We start from the raw sequence: 24108 nt of genomic DNA, 5'->3' as shown, positions 1-24108 counted from the left end.
TGTTGGGAATCAGTAATAGTTTTGATCAGCAGTAGTGGGGTCAGCAGTGGTAGACGTCAGCAGTAATGAAGCAAAATAAATAAGGTCAGCAGTGTGAGTGAGTGCGTGCCAGCACGGGGGTATGGGGGCATGAGGCGGGGTCTCTGACAGGCTGGTTGTCCAGGGGCAGTTCCCCCGCCGTGATTGCCACCGCACTCAGCCAGTTACTGTAGCATCCAGGCTCATTCCTGCCACTGTTCTCCTCCTGCTTTTGTTTTTGTTGTTGTTGTTGTTGCTGCTGCTGCTGCTCCTCTTCAGCAGTTACAGCCGCTATCAGGTTGCTCCACTTGCTTCTGTTTCCCGGGAGGGTGTCCGTTTCTCCAGTAGACTCAGTAGACATTGATGGTAAGTCTTTTTCACTGATTCCAGACAACCGCTTCTTGGTGGACACCCTCATGGGTTGCTTGATTCGCAGGCCTCCAGGACCACTGAGGGTGCGGGCTATGGACTTCAGCTTGATGGAGGAATGGTATCTGAAAGCCTCCATCATGGTGTGAGTCTCCTTTTCGCCGTCTTCCAGGTCCGCAGCATCGTAATATGATGACACTTTCATACATCCGAGGGCGCTGCACAGAAACAATATCAGTCAAACATTATCATAATGCTGAGGATAAAGCTAATCTAATATCAGACACTAATCACAAAGATTATTTAAACATTCCTGAGACACAGAGTAGATTGCTGAAGGCGAAGTACTATTTAATAAGCAAAAAAGGCTCCTTACATGAAAATTACTACGATGATGATGTTAAAGCAGGCGGCAACAAAGAACTGCGCTGAGGGGAAGACGTCGACGGTGTGGTAGTAAATTGGTGAGTAGGCAGCATACCCGGCCATGGGCATCAGTCCATTGAAGGCGGCCATCACTGCATTGATGCGACCTGCAAACATGGCTCATTTAGACGAAATATACCATACATATACTTCAACCTACGGCATCAAATATCAGAAACTCAGATATTTTCTTAGGTGTTACTTATACTCTACTTTCTTTATATATTTTACCTCTTTCAGAGCTGGTGACGAGTTTGGTGCTCATAGACTTGAAGGCAATGACACAGGCGTTGGAGATGATGCCGACGGGCGGTCCCAGCCACAAAAGGAATTGTGTTGCCGATCCGCTGACCAGGCCGTAGCACAGGTACTCCCCGATGAGGGACCCCGCCCCCACAACCACTAGAGTTGTGTCCAGAAATGACAGTGACTTCGTCAGCAGCGGCACCAGGAACAGGGAACCTGTGAATTTGTGCACGTTATGGTTACTAGTATATCACTATTGTCAACTGTTGTATTCTTCACTTGTGTACACTACATATAGCAGTGTACACTACAACACACCGCACACATTGTACATCATAGCCACCTCCCTAATGCACAGTTATCATTATCAACCAGTGTTATACAGACAGATACAGACAACTACTGTGGAGACTCACCAAGAGCAGCAAGCAGATTACGGTAGCTGATCCAGTAGCCGTAGTCAGTGGCATCAAAGTGCAGAACACGACGCACGAACATGTACATGAAGAACCCTGCAAGGACACACATTATGAGTAAACTGATAGCAAATGACTGGTAATATATTGCATCAAACATGTTCAGCACGCAAAAGAAGAAACACAATAAGCCTTGCGCAAGGGAGAGTGTGCTTTTATGCAAAAAGGGGTAGGGTGAGACATTGTTGAAGCCAGCAAAAACTGTTCATCCAAAAAAAAAGTGGAAGCAAAAGAAACCCAAAACAAAGATCCGTTCCCTCACCTCTTGCCATGCGCCTAATCATATTGCAGAGGAGAACTGTCAGGAGGATGGCCCTGTTGTTGCCGTCCCGCTTTATGAAAGTGGTTTTGAAGGACTCTAACACGCGGTGCCAGTTGAAGAAGTCGGTAATCATGGTAACGACTGTCACATTCTTCTTGCTGTTGTCTGCACCGTCCAGGGGCAGTGAACCTTGAGCTGCCAGTGTCTTCTTAGCTTTTGGACCGTGACTTTCACTGATGACAAGGACGACGTAGATAATAGCGGAGAAGTAAGAGAGGAAGACGAGACCAAGAGCCAAGTTGTAGCCACTGTACTTGATGATGATGGCTCCCATTAGCGTACCCATAGGACCACCGAGGAACCATACTGAGTTGGCGGTACTGACTCGCGACGTCCGTTGGTTCTCCCGGGTGATGTCGCTGATGTAGCTGATGGTGGTAGAGAGGAGACCTGCGTTGGAGCCCCCCAGAGCCTCCATGAAAGTCACCACATAGAGCATTTCTACCGGCCAGCTGCTCTGCCAGTTTACCAGCAGGTACCCGCCGGCGTAGAACAAGTGAGCTCCAAGTGTTATCAGCATGGGAATCTGAAATGAAAAGACATTGCTTGTATTTCTGAACTACTCACTCACATAGCCCCCTCCCCCAAATAGAGAGAGAGAGAGAGAGAGAGAGAGAGAGAGAGAGAGAGAGAGAAAGAAAGAGAGAGCAATTGCCAGAATATTAAAATCTTGAAAAATCCCTCGTAGTGAATAGATAAATCTCCTCAGTACCACCAAGCCCTCTCTGTTACACTCATCACGTCACTTGACTATTCACTTTTGTATTAAGTTTAGGAAAGAATCAGAGAGCTGAAGAGGCTACGGAGGTAATTCAGTGTATAATGAAATTCATCTGCAAAATAATATAAACACATAAAAATTTATATGCAGAGGGATAGGTCTGAGGTAGAATCGGGACTGTAGGGGCGTGGATGATATGTGAATTATTCCCATGGCTCATTTCACTGGGGATACATTTCACGAGTTATCTTGCTCTCACATTTTCTCTTTCCATGTCCTTGGATCCTACCTCACCTCAATGTAATGGCGATGATGACGATAAGACTCACCTTTCTGCCGTACTTGTCGCTCCAGGCGCCCATGAAGAGGACGAATATGAGCGGCAACACGGACATGATGATACTGTTGTAGAAGGCGAAGATGGAAAATTCCCTCTGGACAATGACACTGTGCTCTGGGTACGCCGTTAGGTTACTGCATACCTGATGGGGGAAATTCACAGTTATTAACCTGCTGCTACGTTGATAAGGAAAATTACTGATCCCTATATCACACTAATGCCTTTTTTGTTGATTCGTATTAATGCTTGCAGGCGACATGCTATTTCATTCTCTTTTTTTGTGCATAAAGAAAAAACCAAAGGTAAAAAATAAAAAATAAAAAAATATCTTCCAGAGAAAACTGAACAACAGAGAGACAAAATTAAAATTCATTCTTCTCGAAATAGCTGGACAAGTTAGAGGAGACTTGTCGAATTAGATGGGGGATAGATGGTAGATTTCATTAACCTTTTCATTTCGAGATACCTATCCTATTTTGAGTAATACCGTTTGGAAATAGCCAGAATAATATAAAAAATGTGTTATAGTACTCCAGAGTATAAAAATAGAGCAATTTAATAACGTGGATGGTTTTGCCTGTCAAGTGTTGAAATTTTTTGGAAACTTGAACGATGAGTGAATGAGTGGATGTCTTGCTCCAGTGGATACCCTAGCGTTAATTTCTCCTGCTTTTGTGTTTTCCCTCTACTGCTTCTGGATCCTCTCCACTTCATTTATAAGTGTAAATCCAGAAACAAACAAGAAAGCACAAAAATTCTTAAACTGTCGTGCCTTCGCTGTCCTTTCTCTGTATTCCTGTCACCTCATATTTAAACGTAAGTAACTCAAGATCATCTACAGCTTTACATGAGAGAAAATGTTTGCTTCGTCAAGTGCTCACATAATCAGTTCACCAGAGAGTTATTGTTTAGCGGGCTGTGTAGTATCTCATGTCCACACTGTCTTAGAGAACATATATTTTACTCTACATCCTCACCTCTTCATACTAGGCTTAGGTACATTGTTCGTTCATCATATTAATTTTCTCTTTTTACATTTTTTTCCCACCATATTATTTGTGACTATATAATTCCTGGAGCCTAGTAACCTCTTTGAATTAGGAAGAATGTGGATTAAAATAGTGATTATGATGAATATTATCCATTTCCACAGCATTTTTTAAAATCATTTCTTGTGCTACAAAATTCGTATTTATGCCCAAAGCCTTTGTACCTATGCAAACCCTCCTCTGTTTCTGCACATTTTTACGTATAATTTTCTCTTTAGTTTCGAAAACTGCAATGCACTTACTCGAAAACTTCATACTCATTCACTACCTCAGATGCTGATCTAATTCCCTTCTCACTGTAGACAATCACACAACCACCCTCTGAACTTTTCTATCAGTATACGGAATAGTTATCTACACTGTGCTGTCAGAGTCATTCATAACCACAGGTCGTTTACAACAAAAGGAGCTCCGGTCGCCTACATCACTACATACCTCTTCTGGGTATCCAAGTTTGACCGAGCAAATTCTGTTTAGCTGGACGTTCTCAATAAATAGTAGCATAGCCTCCTTACACGCCCCGTCCACCAGCATGACAGGCTCCACCGTCATCGATTTAATGAAGGACATTAACCTTAGCACCATCTTTCCTTCCACTCTTATCCCAGTGAAGACGAGCGAAGTTCTAAGCGCTGGAAGGTGCAAACTTTCTGTTTTCCAGAACACATACAAGAGTCAACTAATGCCGATGCATCACCCCTTACTCGTTATATACCCTCAGCTGTCGCTCTGGTGTAAAGCGGACTATCCCCTTACCTTGGCCAATGGCCACCGTCAAGGTGGTTTTCGTACGAGTCGGAAGAATAAAAACTAGGTTAGTGTACGAGTCCTGCGGGATGAGAAGAGGGGGAGGGGCAGTCTCTTGTCTTCAAGGTTATGGGAGTTGAGGGGGAGGTGGCATACCCGATAATAGATGCTCAACCATGTTCAAGTATTTTTTTTTATCTGTGATATTAAGCAATAATAATGACGCAAGTGTTGCTGCACTCACATTTGGCCATCCGAGATCAGGAGGGTGGATAGATACAGGAACTGTTGTTGCGTCGCATGTTATCCTATCATTGTAGGTAGAGGTAACAGCCAGTCCCATACATCCCCGTTCTGGATGAAAGGAGCCAAGGCGAGGCTGAGGTAACTTGTTTCATCGTCTAACGATAACTAGGTCAGTATTATGTCAGTAAACGAACGCGGTTGTCATCCAGTCACGGATTATGCTCCAGTTACAGCTGTCTGTGCGGCTACACAGAGACCCCCTTCCGTCAAGGCGTCCCCTTTCGAATATAATATATTCTGAATTTTGTAGGATTTCATTTTGCGTAGCTACAACAACAGCATTCTAATTAAATCACGAAACAACGTATCATCATTATCATGATAATGAACTCATCCCTAGCTAAGGATGGGGTGAGATATGATCAAGAAAAAGATGCAGTTATCAATAAGATGCCCAGAGAACTGGGCCATACATTCATCCATGCATCAACCGTACATTCTTGGCTCCATATCACCAATCTAACCATCTGCACATAGTTTTTTCATACATAATTGTAATTTTGATATCTCATTTACATACACCTGTCAGAGTCAGTCCTTTGACAATCAAATTATTAAAAATTCCTTTTACATACCTCATCTAACGCATGACCCCTCTCACTCTCTCATAGACACTCTCTATTTCCCACAAATTTATTTGCCAGATCGATTCACTTTCTTCTTGTCCAACCACGCCTTCTCTGTTCATTAAATTCATTCATCCGGTACACTTTGTTCGTAGCTATATAACATTTTCCATTTACTACCAAACATCTACGTACTCTCTCTCCCTTTTACTCATTGATCAACAGGCTGTCTTATTCCACGCTTTTCACGAATTCTTACATCAATTTTTCCTATCCAGTCTACATCACCCGCACACACATTTCTTAACAATGCAATTTCCACTGCTCTCACTCTTTACTTTTCAGAAACGCACCATACCAGACTTTCTCACCCACATACCAACATGGACTCCAGCACACCTTCATGCACTCCTCTTGCAGTCTGAGTACTTAGCCTAGGAAATATCTTAACACCTGTTCCTTGCAATTTATTTTGCACATTGCACCTCAATATCCTTTCATATGTTGGTGATGCAGACTGTGTTGACAGTAAAGCGATGTAAATTGCATACAAGGTGATTTTGAGGTGTAATAAGCAAAATGAATTGCTTAGGAGGAGGTGCTAAAAAGCCTTCTATGCCACTTAAAATACGACAGTTGGACATCAAACATGCAAGAGAATGCTGAAGTGTAATAAGCAAAATAAAGCGCTCAGGAGGAGGTGTTACGAAGCCTCCTAATCCCACTTAGAACACACACACATGGACATCTGTTTCGCATCGTGGCCTTCTTAACACCGATCGTCGTTCCTCCCTGAGCTGTACCTCACCAACACCTGCAGTTTACCTGTTCTTTACTTTCTTCGGTGATGGACAGGGACACCTTCACGCGGAGGCACGTATATAGCAGGGCAGCTCCGCTTGTGGGTGTAAGGGTTCGGAGTTAAACTATACCAATTTCCTGAACATTAACTCTTTGAATCCGGAGATTTTTTTTTTTTTTTTTTTTTTTTTTTTTTTTTTTTTTTACATCCTGATGATTTTATTCCAGTTCGTGGCAAGAAGCATTTCAGTGAAGGGGTTAATGAAGCCTACATCCGCCCAGTCCAGTTCGGAAAGGCTCTCCTTACCAGTATAAAAAAATAAAAAAATAAAAAAAACTGAATCCGGAAATATCCAGAACAAAATTAGAAATACAATACGTCACAGGATTGAAGGTTTTAATGCCAGGTGATCGGGCTGTTCCCCTTGTGGCATCGTCTGAACAGCGTCATAAAGGAGTTAAGAGGATCCAGTGTGGGGCAAGACATCCACTGGCCGCAGTACAAAAAATTATGGTCTTGCCCAAGCACCCACTCTACGTCAGAAGTCATTGCGAAAAATAGGCTACAATAACTAGATATTCACGTCAGAGTTTTTTCTTCCATCTTCTTCACCTTCTTCTTCTTCCTGGGGTAAGTCGGGGAGAGTATTTTTATGTATGAATGAGTGAGACAGCATGAGGATGGGGTGAGGCAGGTGTGTGTGAAAAGGATGTAACAGGTGAATGGCAGAGGTGTAGAAGGAGTGAGATAGGGATGTGGCAGATATGGGGTAAGAGTGATACAAGGGTGTGGAAGGGGTGAGGCAGGTATGTGGACAGAGTGAGGTAGGAAAGAGGTAGAGATAAGACGGGGGTGAAGAAGGAGTGAGACAGGGTTGAGGCAGGGATGAGGAAGGGGTGAGAATGGCGTGTGGAATGAATAAGGTAGGGACAAGATAGGATTTTGGTAGGGATGGGGTATTGAGGGGGTGGAATGTACTGGAGATGTGACATAGGTGAGGCAAGAAAGTGGCAGGGATGAAGATGTGTGTGAGCGGTTTGGCAGGGGAGAAGCAGATGTGAGGTAGGAATAAGGCAGAAATTAGGTAGGACCGTGGTAGGAGGTTAGGCAGGGGTAATTAGGATTGTGAGAGGATTGAGGCAGGACTGTGGTAGGAATGAGGCTGGTATGAGTAAAGGTGAAGCTGGGGAGATGCAGGAGAGAGATAAAAGTGAGGCAGGAGAATGGAAAGAACGTGAGAAATGTTTAGTATGAGTGTATTCGATGTTCAGAAGAGGTTAGGCGGGTGAGGCAGAGGAACCAGGCAAAGGTACTATAATTCTAAGCTAGAGTGAGGCACGTTCGAGTAAAGGGTTTTACAATTTATTGATGACAAGAGAAAATCGTGGCAGGGATGAAACAGGGGCTAGGCAAGGGTGTCAGAAGGGTGAGGCAAGGGTGTCAGAAGGATGAGGCAAGGGTGTCAGAAGGGTGAGGCAAGAATGTCAGAGGGGTGTGGCAAGGGTGTCATGTGGGTGGGGCGGAGATGTCAGATGGCTGAGGTAGTGGTATCAGATGGGTGAGGCAAGGGTGTCATATGGCTGGGGCAGGTGTGTCAGATGGCTGAGGCAGGGGTGTCAGATGAGACAGATATAGGGGTATCAGAAGGACGAGACGGGGGTGTTAGATGAGTAAGGCAGGAGTGTCAGATGAATGGGTGAGGAAGGGGTGTGGGAGGAGTTACAAAAGCTTACATGCAGAAGCGGCAGATTCATGACTGGGTCAAACCATGATATGCGGGAAAGGGTGAAGAACGTGGCAGGGTGCATGTTGTGGCGGGGAGGGCAGTGAAGGGATTACCTAAGGTTCCCACGGTGTCACCCTGCCAAGGATATGGGGATGAGATCTGTCGAGGGGTAGGGATGTGGGTGGAATTCCGTAGAGGTGGTGGGGATAGTGTAGGGTTCCGTAAAGGTGGTGAGAGTGGGAAGGAGGTTCCATCGAGAGGTAGGGAAGGGGACTGTGGAGCGAAACTACTTCTTGCACCCACTATCCTTTTTGATGTTTCCACCCACATCCACCCTCTAAATAGTAACATAATGGTAGAACTAACAGCCATTCCCATTTACCCTACGCTCTTTTTAGATGTAGAGACCAGAGGTTAGGTTGAATCAGAAAGAAATATTTAAGGGTAGGTGACCGATCTAGTCAATGATGGCACCACATGACTGAAAATCTTCTAACCACCTCTTGGAGAATCGAACTTTCTCACAAAATAAGATAAGCCATCCCGCCTGACACCACTGAATTACCAGGCGCCTTAGAGGATAAATGACTGCTTTACTAGTTAGGCGTCTGAGCGATGACTTGACATCTTTTTTTTTTATCATGATTTTACAACAAGCAGGAAATTTTACCACCAGTGCTTAAACTGGATAGCCTCGTCCTTGGCCCTTGAGCTCCTGATGGGGCAATGAAAGTGAAACGCGGAAAAGTAATAAAGAAATGATCTGATAACAAGAACAACAACAACAATAATAACAATAATAATAATAATAATAATAATAAATGATGATAATAATAAAGGAAACAACTAATCTAGAAGAATGCGTGCTTGCTAGCGCGCGCTCCTGTATGTTTGTGTATGCGAAAAACATTATCTAACCATAGCCAATTACACACACAAACACACAGCATGGCCCTTCAATGCTACCCAGTTCTTAAGACCGGCTCGGGTGGGACTCCTATCCCTGGTGTGCATAAATATTACCTTTTTATTTGGTTCCGTGGTAGGGTGGGGAGGGAGAGTGTTTTGGGTGGAGGGGAGGGAAGAGTGAGAGGGGGAAGTAGGGGCAGTATGAGTGAGAAAATTGAAGGGGCAGTGAGAAAGGAAGCATAAAGAGGCGAGAGAGAGAGAGAGAGAGAGAGAGAGAGAGAGAGAGAGAGAGAGGAGTGTGAGGGGAGAGTCGGGGGGTAGTGTGAGAGGAAAGTGTGAGTGAGGAGAGTGAGAAGAGAGTGAGGGGTGTGTGAAAGGGGAGTGTGAGAAGGGCTGGGTGTAGGGAAGTGTAAGAGGGTAGAAAATGTGAGGGGGGAGAAGGAGTGGAAGGTTAAAAGGTTGTCGGCCTTGCACGGCTCATCAAGAAGTATATATCCTCTAATAAACTCACCATAAACTACTTCAAATACCTGTGTTTTTTTTTGTGTGTGTGTTTTTTTTCAGGAGAGACAAGGAAAGCATCAGAGTCGAACTGCAGCAGCCAGGACGTTGAATAACAAATTAAAAGATGTTCTCGTTTTGCAGAAAGGTGTTGGTAAGTAAATGAACTTATGGGCGTAACTTTTATCGTTTTTTTTTTTCCAGGAAGATACTGATTGGTAAGCGATCTTGTTTGCGTAGTTTATGTCGTAATTCTGTTCTCTCTCTCTCTCTCTCTCTCTCTCTCTCTCTCTCTCTCTCTCTCTCTCTCTCTCTCTCCTCCAGGAAGACCGAATAAGCTAGAGACATGAGAAGATTCTGAACTCTTCTTGTCCCTCCTGCAGAAACAATTCTCAATTACGACACAACTGGCTCGGATCAATGGTTGGTCCTATAACCCACCCGTTCAGTATTATAATAGCTTTTCTTTGATGCAGAATTATTATACCGACACTTTCAGACTCCTGCGATTCATTCTAAACCAAATAAAATCATCTGGGGTTGCCTAGGCTTGAATACCAGAGCTGTCCTAGCCATGAATTGGATAAGAGTACCATTATTAAAACTCTCACGATGCTATGATTTATTCTCCGTTAATTTCAGCATCTGCACACGAAACTACAGTAAAATGCAAATGTATGAGATCACATTGCTTGTTTTTACATTTGCCACACTCGAGAAGCACTTAACCCTTTCTCTCTGATGTCGTAGTGCTGAGGAGGTTTGCCTTCCCGTGATGGCTCAGATATAATGGGACTGCTACGCCGCCCGGTTATACAAACTTCCCTAAACACCTTCCTATCCCCCAAAAGGAGGATGATACAATGATAAAAATAATACCTTGTTGCTGAGGTCGTATTCTGGGACGTGCCATTCTCCACGTTAGCTCACTCGAAAGGCTAAAGTTCAAGAGGATGGTCTAGGTTGCGTTACACAGCCTGACGTCAGCTAACAATGCGGAAGTACACTCCTCTGGCTAAAGGGTTTAGTTACCGTAGATCCGTGTTCTAAGACGTAATTCTCCACGAAAACGAATCTGAAAAAGGGTAAGGATCTGGGAGTTACTGAAATTATCTAAATTGGGTCCTGCCATGGTGGTGCCAGAGCCCGGCAAGAGACCTTTGCTGTGACGTCAATCCTGGTTGAAGGTCGCCTGCTTGAGAATACATGTTTAATTTATACAGAATGAGGTTACACAGGACCATGAGTTAACACCTTGCATAATATCTGCCGGCTGCGTCTGTTTACCTCTGCACAACGACAATGGTGTACACGCATGTGCACATGCACAAAGATATGCACGCAAATACGCACGCACCCACACACAAATAAGTAGCCTATATATACGAGTATTTAGTGTGGCGTAGAGTGATACATCTTATATATAATGAATTTTATTTATTTATTTATTTATCCATGTACACTGCATAATGTACACATTCACAGGTAGTTAAATAGACATTTAAATCTTTGGCAACGGTGACGCTTTTCTTTCTTTCTTTCTTTTTTAACCAGGCAGTTTTACCCATTTTAAGTGACTTTTCGAGCTAATGAGGTTACATACAGCCATCATTTGAGCCTTCACTAAAAGAAAAAAAAAAAAAAAAAGTCTCCCTAAAATGAGTAAAAGTAAGGACAGAAAAAAAGTCATCGTATAGAAGAGATTAAACAGTACTTTCCATGCGAACTCAAAGTGCTGGAATCCTGTCAATTGTAGACCTCTTGGTCGTGAATCCGGATTGCCCAGGCCTCTGCAGAGTTAGTGAATGGCCCCGGATAGGCTACTCATCAAGAACGTGGAACTTGATCAATGTAGCCTGGCCTTCATGGGTATAGCAGGCAGGGTGAGGGTGCGGGTGGCTGACTAAGCATGTTCGCGTTGAGGTAGGACGGGACATAGTTCTGACAGGTATATTCCCGGTGGCCTTGGAAATCTCGCAACACCACTTCCATAGCGATTTACTCAGCCCGTTGCATCTCAATCTTCTATTGTATGTCATTAAAGAGAACTATGTCGCTATTAAAACGATATAAGTACAGCAGCATACAAGGAAATGTTTAGGTGTGATATGCAAAATAAATCACCAAGGAAAAGATGCTGCTAATTCTCCAAAGCCACTCAAAATACGACCTGCAAATTGTCCTATGGTGTGAGATGGGATACAAAGCCGAGAAAGAACATCCCGTTTCATTAATTCACACTCTGGCCATGCATTCTCAGTGTCACCTGAATTATGTATGACAGAGATGGTTTACCTTGAATGGGATCCTGTTTTTTTTTTTTTTTTCCTTCCTGTCTTCGCTGTTTATACTGGTGTGCACGGATCCTGATTCTGGAACTCATTTGTTCTTCAGTTCTGAGCTGATAAATGATTTACGCCTCGTTGATCAGAAGGCTGGGGCATTTCACTGGCCTACCTCTAGGCTCATAATAGGCTACTTTTTTAACCACTCACTCCTAGCTAACGTTGTGGAGCATAGACTCGCTCACCTTCCGACTCTGCCCGTGCAAGTCTCCGGGAAGCGACTCTTTCCTCTCTGATTATCTCCCAACAGGAACGACCCATTGGCTCCAGCTATGAGTATTACAGCCATTTTTTATATAGTATTTCAGATATAACCCTGTGAGCAGGATCATCCTCAAGGGAAGCGTCTCCTGTGTCCGTGTAGCTGTTGTTGGTGTTCACTAATTTATCCAGGTAATAGTTCTTAACCCACTCTCACGGAGCTGCTGTTGTGACCCCGGCATCATTTGAATATGAACCGAGTGAACTCCAGGCTCCATTTCCCTTCTCCTGCGCTCCACCCTCCCTCTTTCTGGGGATAGGATGAGAGCTTTGGGAGGTTTGTATAAATGGCTGTCAAGTTCTACCGGTACCTCCTCATAAAGGCGTGCCTCTCCAGCACCAACAGTAGTTGTTTGTTAAGCACCCAGTCGTACCAGCAATAACCCATGATCCTACTAATGCATAGTACAACTCAAGTCAATACACTGATCCAGGGTATATTTAGGGTTCATGTCTCAACCATGAACTAAGACAGGGAGCATCAGCGTCTTGAGGTTTCAGATCTCCGTCCTTCTGCACATGTACTGACAATACCAAATGACAGAAATGAGTGAGTCCTTAACATCATAAGCCAGTGATCACACTGCCAAGATAAGTGAATTTCTCCAGGACCAATACGGTCCCCATCACATGGTTGAACAGTCTGTACTGCTTCTTAGAAATATCCATCGAATGCTCGGACCTTGGTCTTGACTCAGGAAACCTTTAGTTCCAGTGGTTTCACCCCTTCGTGAGGTGCCGTGAGAGCACTCGAGAGCGTCTCTAGCGACTCCACTACATGATCAGGAAATTCAAGGTCATTGACCATAAGATTAATAACCGATACTCCACAGTGACTGGGACTCAAAGTCCGGCCCAATGCCCAGTCCATGCATGTGTTGAAATGTGTGTGTGTGGGGGGGGGGGAGAACACCCATCCTTGTCTCTCTACAGATTTTACTGGAGAGGAATTGAATGTTCCCTCTATAAACTTAATAACATTCACAGTGTCTGAATACAGGCCAGCTATGAGTCGGATATTCTCTTCAAGGATCCCAGAGAGCCGCAAGAGATCCCATAGTGTCTCCATATTTACTAAATGAAACGCCTTCTGGGGTTGAAAATAGGTTGCCAGCACTCATTTAGTGCTGGAATCTTGTCAACTACAGACTTCTTGGGCGTGACATCGGATTGCTCATGCCTCTGCAGCTTTAGCAAATGACCCTGGGTACCCATCAAGAACACGTGAGAACGAACTTTGCCTGGCACGGAAAGCAGCGAGGTAGTCATTGGAATCACGTAGGTTTCCTTTTCCTTTCGAGACAGGGATAACCCAAGTCCCTCGTTTCAGTCAGGAGGAATGATAGATTACCAGTCCCACAAACAGCTTCCATGACCACATGTAATCCCCAGATCATGGTTTCGTCCCCAACCTTGATCAGCTTCTCAGGGATGCCACCAACACAGCTGCCTTCCTGATTTCATATAAAGAAGGCATAACAACGTCGATTTGTGAGATAACGTCAAAGCCTCTCTTGACTAAGACAAAAATTAACACTCAAAAGCTCCTCTCGGGCTGAAAAAAGTCGTCTGGTGTTATTACGAATAGAATGAAGAGTTTTTCTAACCATAGGTGGATTTTAAAAAAAGCTGGAGGGCTTTGTCTAATGATAAGGAAGGCGTTGAAAGAAAAGAACTTTAGCCTCTTCCAGTTAATGCGTTGATGTCTTTTATTCATTTTCTTGTTATCTACAGACGATTTTATTTAGCTTTGGAGATAATTCACATCGAAGTTAGCAAGGATGAACTGCAGAATACGCCATAGAATTTAGGGGGTTCGCGTGACAAATCTCATATTCCTAATGTACAGATTTTTTGGCTTGCTACTTAAAATTAGTTTACGCTTAAATAGGCCATTTTCTATCATACTTTCTATTTCATAGAAAATGAAATAATTGAGTAATTCAGGACATACGATAACATTTGCAGAATATATGACTGATGTAGTTTGGTACTCTTTCTCACTCACTGTTCTTTCTGTAAATTCTCACCTATAATAGTATGAAACTACGAAGAAGTATGATACTCCGTATGAAAATGTGGAGCCTTGTTATGGTAGTTGTGGTAATCAGTGCCCTCGTGTCACTCGCATAACTTAGCCAGGTCTTGACACATCAGGGGTGCCAAGGTGAGACCAAGCCCTAATGGGATGGGGGGGAGGGGATATTGCTACGCCAAATGCATACATTAAATAGACAGAAATTCCAAATGGGGGGGATCAGTAGTAGGCTCCCCGTAATTACGTCACTGGCTCGTGTTTATGGCACACATACTTCACTGAGGTTCACAGACAAGCATGTGATCGATTCGCTGTTGTAACTTAAACTGTCACTAGGTTACAAAGGACTGAATAAAAAATCTTATACTGACGTGAGGAACTATACATAAATTCAAGGGTGATATGGTCTGAATAGCAAAAATCATCATCGTATGCAGTCAGTCCCTGTTAATAGATGTCCCCCTTTTGTAAAAGTCATGTTTGCTATTAAGTCCACGGCAAATTACGGGGGAAAGTGCCTATTAAAATTTCTTTATTAGCTTCCAGGTCTATTATCAGTTTCTCCTAATTTATAGGCCTATTACTAGATGTACTGAAAAAGTTTGACGTTATGGAGCACACTCGTGTATTTTTAATCTTGTTACGGTACTTTAGTTCGCTTTCTTTAGCTTTTGACCTATAGTAGCTGTATTCTCCGTAGCTCAGTAGCAAAATGGGACAACACTACGACTCTGCATCTTTTCCACATTATATCTTCGTGCTGAGCATCATATTCTAGTGTTAATCTCTTGTTATAACTCGGAACAAGATGGAAAGTTGGTAATTTTTCACAGACGTTAAAATGAATACAGTACTGCTGTATGGAAAACCAGCAATAATTTAAAACACATCCATGACTTATAATGAAGACTACCATTACCATTAAATGGGAGGAAAAAATAAATAAAATTGTGCACAGAAAAACACATTCGTGAAACATATTGATGACTGCATTTACAGTAAACTTAGATTCGTGCCATTTGCATGAAGAAACGTTTTGGTATTTGAGGACACCTTCACGATCTGCGAATTAGGACTGTCTGTATATCGGGAAGCTGAAAACTTACCGTAAAACTGAATCCGCAACAATGAAACATTCCGACAAAGAGCGATAGAACAGGAACCATCTGGGAAAGTTCATCACCCAGAATACCATATATTTAATTTTCTTTTTCTTAAGTAAATGTTTTGCTGTATAATTACGCAACGATGACCCAAGCTGTGACCAGCTTCGCTGCCCTACTTTTCATTTAGTCCTTCCACTGAGAGGGGTGCTGAAGAGGGTCGCCTTCATGTAGTGGCAGCTATACGAGTATAACCGCGTGGCTCAACTGCCTGGTTATTCAGACGTCCCTCAACTACTTTCCGATCTCTTGAAAAAAGAAAATCGTGGACTGTAGGAGAAGGACAACTTAAGCCTGCAGTCAATCGGGTTCATGTTTTAGATGATCCTATGTTCACAGCAACAACTACGAGAGATCATTCTTGGACTAAATAAACTCGTCTTCTGGTGCCAAGAATAAAGCAGAGTAATAGTAATCATTTCAACAGGTGTATAAAAGAACGAAGAGAGTCGGTGGAGTATCTTTTTAATTCCATGAGTCACAGATGTCCCCAGGATAAATAAAACCATCCAGAGGTAGCCAGAATAAAATGAAAAATAAGGTATCCTTTTCAGTTTTTACACTAACTGGGCCTAAAACTGCCATCTCTCCATCAAGAAAATTTAATTGTAACAATAGTTTAACACTTGAACATGGTGCTAGTCACACACACACACACACACACACACAAAAGTGCTACAGAAGGCATGTACAGCCATAGCAACATCTATCTGCCTCTGGCCAACATGAAAAAAAAAAATGGACATCGAAAAAGAAAGAAAATCTGGGCCAAGTTAGCAAAAAACAGTTAAGTGAAGGGATTAACCACTTCACCCCGAGGAAGTCCTTTTTTTTTTTTTTTAATTTTGCTACTTTTATACGATATTAGGGATGGGGGTCAGTGAGGGTTACTATCATACCTCTAGCTCGAAAAATCTCTCCTAAGCTGAATACGGGTTGGTCCATACGTAACGCTCCTCTTCCGCTCCGCCAGTCGATTTCTTGTGTACTGCAGGGACGGCTCAGTCAGCGTTATCAATGTCTAACCTGCATTTATTCATTTCCTACCCTCACTGCTACATCCAGGTCCACACCAGCATACTGAGCCGTCCCCACAACACAATATTCCACCATGTGAGTGTCCAGTCGAGTGTTGTGTCATCCTTTATAGTCATCTGGAAGTAGTAGGATTAAACAACAAAAGTACTAGACAGATGCGCGATCATCAGGGCCGTGACATGATGCGTTGCTAAAGTCTACGGGACTGAAGCACCTCGCATCCGAAAAACCTTAGGGAGTGACTGACAGACCAGGCCGCTCCAAGTGATACGTCACCGAATTCAAGGGATTAAAAGACTGCTGGCTTTTTTTTTTTTTTTTTAAGGGGGGTGGTGGGGCTTTGAATTTCTGGGAAGTTTATATTGGCAAGGAAATAAGACTGAGGGTAGCTTTTTTTTTTTTAATGTTATTTTTATTATAGCATAGGTTAAATCAGGTAAGGTTTGAATGGAGATGTGACCCATTTTCTTCGGAACATTAAACTGGTAGCTCTCCTCTGTCATTTTTAGTTTATTTATTTATTAATTTATTTATCTATTTGTTAAGGTCATACCCTAGGTAGCATGTAACTTGAACGAACTTACAAATACGGAACCAAGATGTCGGAAATGACTTAGCATCACACCACACCAAAGTAGCCTATAATCTTCTCACTATAATTTGATCCAGAAGTGCTGTCTCTCAGTCTTGAATTCTCTACTGTATATAGCAACAGATTAGCTCTAGAATATGGTGCTCGTCACGAAGAAGTGCTGTGGAAAGGATGTAGAGTTGAAAATCTTATTTTGCTGGGAGAGGTGCACAAAACTAGTTGCAAAGAGATGAAAATCTGGGCCAAGTTAAGGTAAAATATTGTTACCTAGATCAAATGTACCCTCCCTAGCCTTCATATAGTGGGTTCTTAGATGAACCAGTAATTAGACGATAATTGCACCTCTGAGGCAACTAACAACCATGACGTGGCAACAAGCGGTCATTGGCAGTAATTAAAGATGTCCATAAAAGAAACCTGAATACCCAGCATTTTTTTACATAGTTACATCATGTTTGGCGAAGTGTCCAACTTTACAGCCTATAGTATAACATTTTTTTTTTTTTCACTCAAAATACGTGGTATGGTTTACCTAATGAAAATATCATATTCTAAGCATTTTTTTTTTTTCCACAACAGAAAATATGATTTTAAGAAACTTAAAAAACTAATGCTCAAAAACAAGCTCCTTTAGCCCGAGGAAATATAATGTTTTATTTTTGCAACTGCCAGACGATTTTTGTCCAATATAGAAAGGACCTCTCGTACTTGAGGAGTAAAAAAAAGCTATATCTAACCCCACCACTACGGAAACTCTCCTCGAAGCTTAATAATATCGTCTGGAGACAACAACATTAAAATAAGGAATAAGTAATCTGTTTACAGGGATTAAAGTTCCGAAAAAAGTTGCAGTCCACACCAACAAAATGAGCATAAACATCCACCATGCTGTGTTGGATGTGGACTGTCATGCCAGTGCCGTGGTGAACTTAATGCAATTATTATTCGAAGCTTTGAGCACTGATTCCAAGCACAAAATCAGGAGTCAATATTTTATGAAGCAATGAACTGAAACAAGCTTCGCAACTGATGATTTATTATCTTGGTCACTACGTCACGGGTCTTATATAAAAAGTGCTCGAAAGAAACATCAGATGATTTATTATCTTGGTCACTACGTCACGGGTCTTATATAAAAAGTGCTCGAAAGAAACATCACACTCATCTCCGACACGCTTCGTAATTTCAGACCTATACATATAGAAAGATTCCTTCCAGCTGAAAACTTGCATATTTTCCTTTTGAAGATGAAAAATAGGTGTTTGATCATTTAGAGACGACTACTGAATCTGAAACGAAAAGCGCAAAGTGTAACTGAGTGTAAATGACAGTTGAAATACCCAACAAACACTTCTCGAAACTATGACACTTTTAGATTCGAAAAGACTGGAGTAGAGAGACCCTGACCAGAAATATCGTGGTCGGCCCGGAAATCTGAGCCAGAATAGAGAGCTCGAAAAAAGATTTGTAAAGGTGTGTGTGAAAGCCATATTCTAAGTATCATAGGAGGGCCTCATTGTACCTCTTCCTTAGTTATATATTTTTCACAATAAACATTAACTTTCCTGTTTGCATTTTATGTCGTTTTAATACTGAAATTGTTTGTATTGGTAACATAGAAGGGGATTATAATGCACAACATAAATCGCTAATGAAAAGGTGTTACGAAATCTCCAAAGCCACATAGATTACTATCCTCAGAATTGTAGGTTTTGTATTTCTAATTTCACAAGGCAGCACCATTCCTTAGTACCAAATTAAGGATCGTAAATATAACTGAATTGAGATAATGACACAGCGGTTAGTGGTGATGTGGGCCACAGCTTGTGAAAGTTGACAGGGTACTGGCCCCACAAACATCACAACCAACACTACCACCATCACTACTTCCATTTCCATCACTGTCACTACTGCTACTACCACAACTACCACCACTACTACCATTGCTATCACTGCTGCTACCACTACCCTCAGAGCTACCACTACAGTACTACAACCATTTTACCACTACTACCACTGCTGTCACACTACCATCACTGCTGTCACTATGACTGTCATTAACACTATTACCACTACCACTGCTACTTCCATTTACCGTCATCACTGCTACCACTGCTACTGTATCTACTACCACAATCGCTGCTATTACCATAACTACTGTCATCATTATCATTACTATTACTGTATGACCATTACTACTGCCATTACTACCATTACTATCACTACACCTAACACCATCAACACTACCATAATCACCACCACTGCCATCGTAATCTGACTTCACCACAACTACCACCACCAACACTATCACTGCTATCAACACTGCCACCACTACGACCAGCCTTCCAACATACTGACAACATTTCTTGCTCTACTTTACCGTTATACTCGCCATCATCATCATCATCACTCCGCTGCAGGACTAAAACCTCTCGCAACTTTCTCCACTTTGAACTTTTGGCCTGAATGGTACGTTTTCCTTGATCATCATCATCATCATCATCATCATCATCATCAGTCCGCTGCAGAACAAAACCCTCCCAACTCTCACCACTCTGACTTATAAGAATATCATCATCATCATCATCATCATCATCATCATCATCAATCTACTGCAGGACAACCTTCAGCAAACGTTCCTCACTTTGACATCTTAGCCCGCATATGATGCAACAAAACACTCATAACTTTCTGCACTCTGACCTATTGGCCGAAATGCTAACCTCACCATGAACATCATCATCATAACCATCAACAACACTCCGCTGCGGGACAATAACCTCTATCAACTTTCTCCACACTGACCTACTGGCTTGGTGCATGGCTTTGTTTACTTCACATCATCATCATCATCATCACTCCCCTGCAGTACAATAACCTCTCGTAGCTTTCTCCACTCTGACCTACTGGTTGGGTGGCTTTGTTTGCTTCACATCATTGTCATCATCATCATCATCATCATCATCATCACTCCCCTGCAGGACAATAACCTCTCCTAGCTTTCCCCACTGTGACCTGTTGAACCGTATATTATGCTTACCTCAGAATATCATCATCATCATCATCACTCCACTGCAGGTCAACCACTCCTCAGCTTTCTCCATTCTGATCCGTTAGTGTGACTGTTAGGCTGACCTTCAAAAGTATCTCTCCGCTTTCTCCACTCTGACCCCTTACTGCGGGACAATAGCCTCCCCAAACTTTCTCTGCTGTGTTCTGCTGAGTTAGCTATTACTGTATGTTATTTTCATCATCATCGTCATCATCATCATCATCATCATCACTATCATCATCATCATTTTCATCACCATCTGATAGAAGTATATATTTAACTTTTTCTGTTTAAAAATACTATCCAAAGCTGAATAAAACTGCCCGGAGACAGCAAGAATAAATGAAATATACCGTATGTCACCGTACTGAAGGAATTAAAAGTTTTTATGAATACGGTTACTGGTTACGTCCTTGGACTCGGATTCACAAACATATTTACGATAGATCCTCCGTCGTAACTTAGATTTGTTTTTGTCGCACTCACAAAGGTGGCCAAATCCATTGTCACTAACGATATCACTGAGTCACTGTACCTTTTTGATAAGTTAAATCAGGCAAGCTGCAACCGTTGCGTGTGGTGCGCATCTGCTGTGAGTCTGGAGTGTGTCTAAGAGATGTGTCCAGAAACAAAGGACACATTTTAGGATGTGTTTGGGTCGTGGGTAGGATTGAGATTGGTGCGGCTGTCAAAGGTGTTCTTTGTCATGTCACACGGACAACCGGACACGCCGAAAAATTAGGCACTTTTTTTTTTCTTCCTGCAGAAAACAGAAATAACCTATGATAATTTTCTTCAAAGTCGTATTTGTTTTTTGTCAGAGGAATGAGAGGGTGAAAATTATGCCTTCTTTTCTCGCCCTTCCTTCAAATATAAATCAGAGTTATGACTGGGAACTCAGTAGGTTTATTTGTGAATGTGGTCCTTGTGTTGCGTGTTTCCCTATACTGTTGAGCTCGCCACTACACACCTCGCTAACCACCAGCACCTTCATCGTCACAACCGTCGCCATCACTGCCTCTACCACCACCACCATTATCAACACCATCACCATCATCACATCTACCACCACGACATCATCATCATCACCATCACAATCACCACTGCCTCTTACTACAGTCATCATCATCATCATCATTTTCATTACATCTGTTCCATCAACACTATCATTATTAATATTACCACCGTCGCCCACAAATATTATCACCACCACCACCACTACCACCACACACCACCATTACAACCACTACCACCACCACCACAGCCACAATCATCATTAAGTATGCATGACCTTCACGCCTCAATATCCCCACTCAAGAACACTCCTTCCTTCAGTCACACCCACATTTCCTTCCTTTCCTTCCTCAAGTTCTTTTCAGCCATGCAAACCTGCCGCATTCTTGGTCTCCTTCCCCTCCTCCTTCTCCCACCTCGTATCTCAGAACACCTCACATTGCATAACTATTGTTGGTTCTTTTTCACCTGACGGAACTGTGCTACTCTCACAACCTGAAGGAGTAGAGCAAGTGGCATAAGAGACTTCGTAACACCTCATCCTTAGCGATTTATTTTGCACATTGCATCTTACCACTGTTGTCTACGCTATTTATGTCGTTCTGATACCGACATGAATTGCATTAATAACATGCATGGAGATACTGAGGTGTAATGGCCAGAATAAATCCCCAAGGAAGAGAGGTTACGAAATGTAACTCCTATTATGTCATTCTCGGTCTACTCCCTCTCCTCCCAATCTCCTCCTCATCCTCCTCTTCATTTTTATCCTCATCATCCTTCTCCCAACCTCCTTCTTCTCCTCCCATTCTCCTACTTCTCCCAATTTCCTCCTTCTCCTCCAAACATTCTGCTTCTCCCAATCTCCTTCTCCTCCTCCTCCTCTCAACCTCGACCCTCTCCTCCCAACTCCCAATCTCCTTCTCCTCCTCCTTCTCCCAACCTCGACCTTCTCCTCCCAACCTCCTCCTCCTCCTCCTTCTCCCAACTTTCTCCTCCTCCCAACCTCCTCCTCCTCCCAACCTCCTCCTCCGTCCAACCCCCACATTCTCTTCCCAACCTCCTCCTCCTCCTCCTCCTCCTCCTCCTCCTCCCAATCAGTCTTCCTTACCGTTATGTTCACCACGTAACTCTTAACACCTTCGCTGCCATGTATTTATTATGCTGTTCTTGCTAATAGAGAAACGATTTGACTTTACGCAGGGGAGATATTATTTATCTGTTGGGGTCATATTAAAATTAGAGCCTTTAGTGCTAGATGTCTGTCTAAAGCTGAAATATAATAATAATAATAATAATAATAATAATAATAATAATAATAATACAAATAATAATGTCTGTCTAATATGTATAGCCTGACGCCTTAACCCCGGAAGGAGTGGTCAAATAATAATAATAATAATAATAATAATAATAATAATGTCTGTCTAATGTGTATAACCTGACGCCTTAATCCAGGAAGGGGGGACCAAAAACAAGTAAATAAATAATAATAATAATAATAATAATAATAAAGAGTTCTCAGGTTGCAGAAGTTAAAATAATATAGACCAAATCATTTACCATACCTTTTTTTGTTAATTTTAGGATGTAATAAAAGCAAGACATTTTCATAACATATATTTTATTTTGAGATTATATTTTGTATGCAGTATAAATAAGATACATTCTGTGTACTTAATATATGCAAAAACTATTCTCCCTTCCCTTTAACTTTATCTAAATTTACCATCTGTCCAAATTAAGAAAGGTTATATATATTCTTTTCACTTTAACTTGGTCTAAATTTGCTATCTCTCCGTCATGAATATTGAGTTGTAACAAGAGAGTAACACTGGAATACGGTGCTAGTCACGAAGAAGCGCTATGGAGAGGATGTACAATGGAGGCGTAGTGTTTTCTTTTTCTGCCACTGAGCCGCGTAAAGTAAGTTCCATAAGGACGAAAATCTGAGCCGTACCAAGGTGAAAAGAGTGTAGATGGTCCGTATCTCATAATAAATACACTGATCAGTATAAACACAGTCATCATCATCATCATCATCACCAAACAATGCCTCATCATCATCATCATCATCATCATTACTAGACACTGCTTCATAATTACAGTACAAAAACTCTTCCATGTAACTATTACACTCGTTGGCATTTTTTCTGTTAACACCTTAAATCTGATAATGTATGTTTATTTTGTTCTTACTGTCTCCACACGATTCTCTTCAGACACTTCCAAGCAAAAGGGTTTTAGAAAATTTGACGAACTCCTAAACACACACACACACACACACACACACACACACACAATTAAGTAAATCAGTTCGGCTGAAGGTGGCAATAATTGAAAAAATGGTTATCACATTAAATGGTTTAGTCCAGTGTTAAAAAAAAAAAAAAAAAAAAAAACTTATCGTAGCAATATATTGACATGTGAGGCCCCGTAGCACCGCTTCGTAAACAATTTATTTTGCACGTTGCACATTAACATTCTCTTGTATGTTATTTACATCGTTTTCATATCGACATAGTTTGCAATAATAACAGAATTTGGGGAGTGTATCATGCAGAATAAATCGCTGAGAAAGATGTGCCACAGAAAATTTCCAAGCCACACACGAACAATGTTAAGGCCAACATAAACAGTCCTCACTTAACCCTCTCGTGATCACGTCTGTCGTGTTTTATTCCAGCTAACTCCAGATGACTTTATTCAACTGAGTCATAGGACCAGCGTGTCACTGTTCGTACTTCTAACTCTTTCACGATCGGGATAACTGTAGCATTACATTCCAGTACTTCAGTAAAATTATACGTAGACGGAAACACCTTGAAGTCTTATTTCCTATTTTACATGCTCGCACGAGATAATCAGACTGATCAGCTGCCTGGTTATATAAATGTCCCTCAGCTCCCTCCCTGTCTCTCGAAAAGGTGATGGTGGACTGCAGGACAAGGACATCTTAAGCCTACAGTACACCGGATTCACTTCCAGATTAGCCTGGGGCCACAAAACAACAACAGTATCACATAAAATGAGGAGTAACCTTTTTCCGCATATATGCAGTATATATATATATATATATAT

At 42.1% G+C, this 24108-nt stretch overlaps 1 protein-coding gene across 1 annotated transcript; it reads right to left on the bottom strand.

Moving 5' to 3' along the window:
* On the bottom strand, positions 1 to 4622 carry LOC145402156 (lysosomal proton-coupled steroid conjugate and bile acid symporter SLC46A3-like). Its single transcript, XM_080274279.1, has 7 exons — positions 4403 to 4622; positions 2908 to 3060; positions 1798 to 2383; positions 1476 to 1571; positions 1045 to 1275; positions 764 to 920; positions 1 to 605 (listed from the first exon to the last, which is right to left on the bottom strand). The coding sequence occupies exons 1-7, from the start codon at positions 4550 to 4552 to the stop codon at positions 86 to 88; spliced, it is 1893 nt and encodes a 630-aa protein (XP_080130405.1). The 5' UTR covers positions 4553 to 4622; the 3' UTR covers positions 1 to 85.
* Positions 4623 to 24108: the final 19486 nt, after the last annotated feature.

Source organism: Coenobita brevimanus, chromosome 6 (genome assembly GCF_032717465.1).
Source record: "Coenobita brevimanus isolate Jiangsu-jjx chromosome 6, ASM3271746v2, whole genome shotgun sequence".
Classification (NCBI taxonomy): Eukaryota; Metazoa; Arthropoda; class Malacostraca; order Decapoda; family Coenobitidae; genus Coenobita; species Coenobita brevimanus.
Note: the sequence above shows the minus strand (reverse complement) of the source record. Positions and strands in the feature narration are given on the sequence as shown.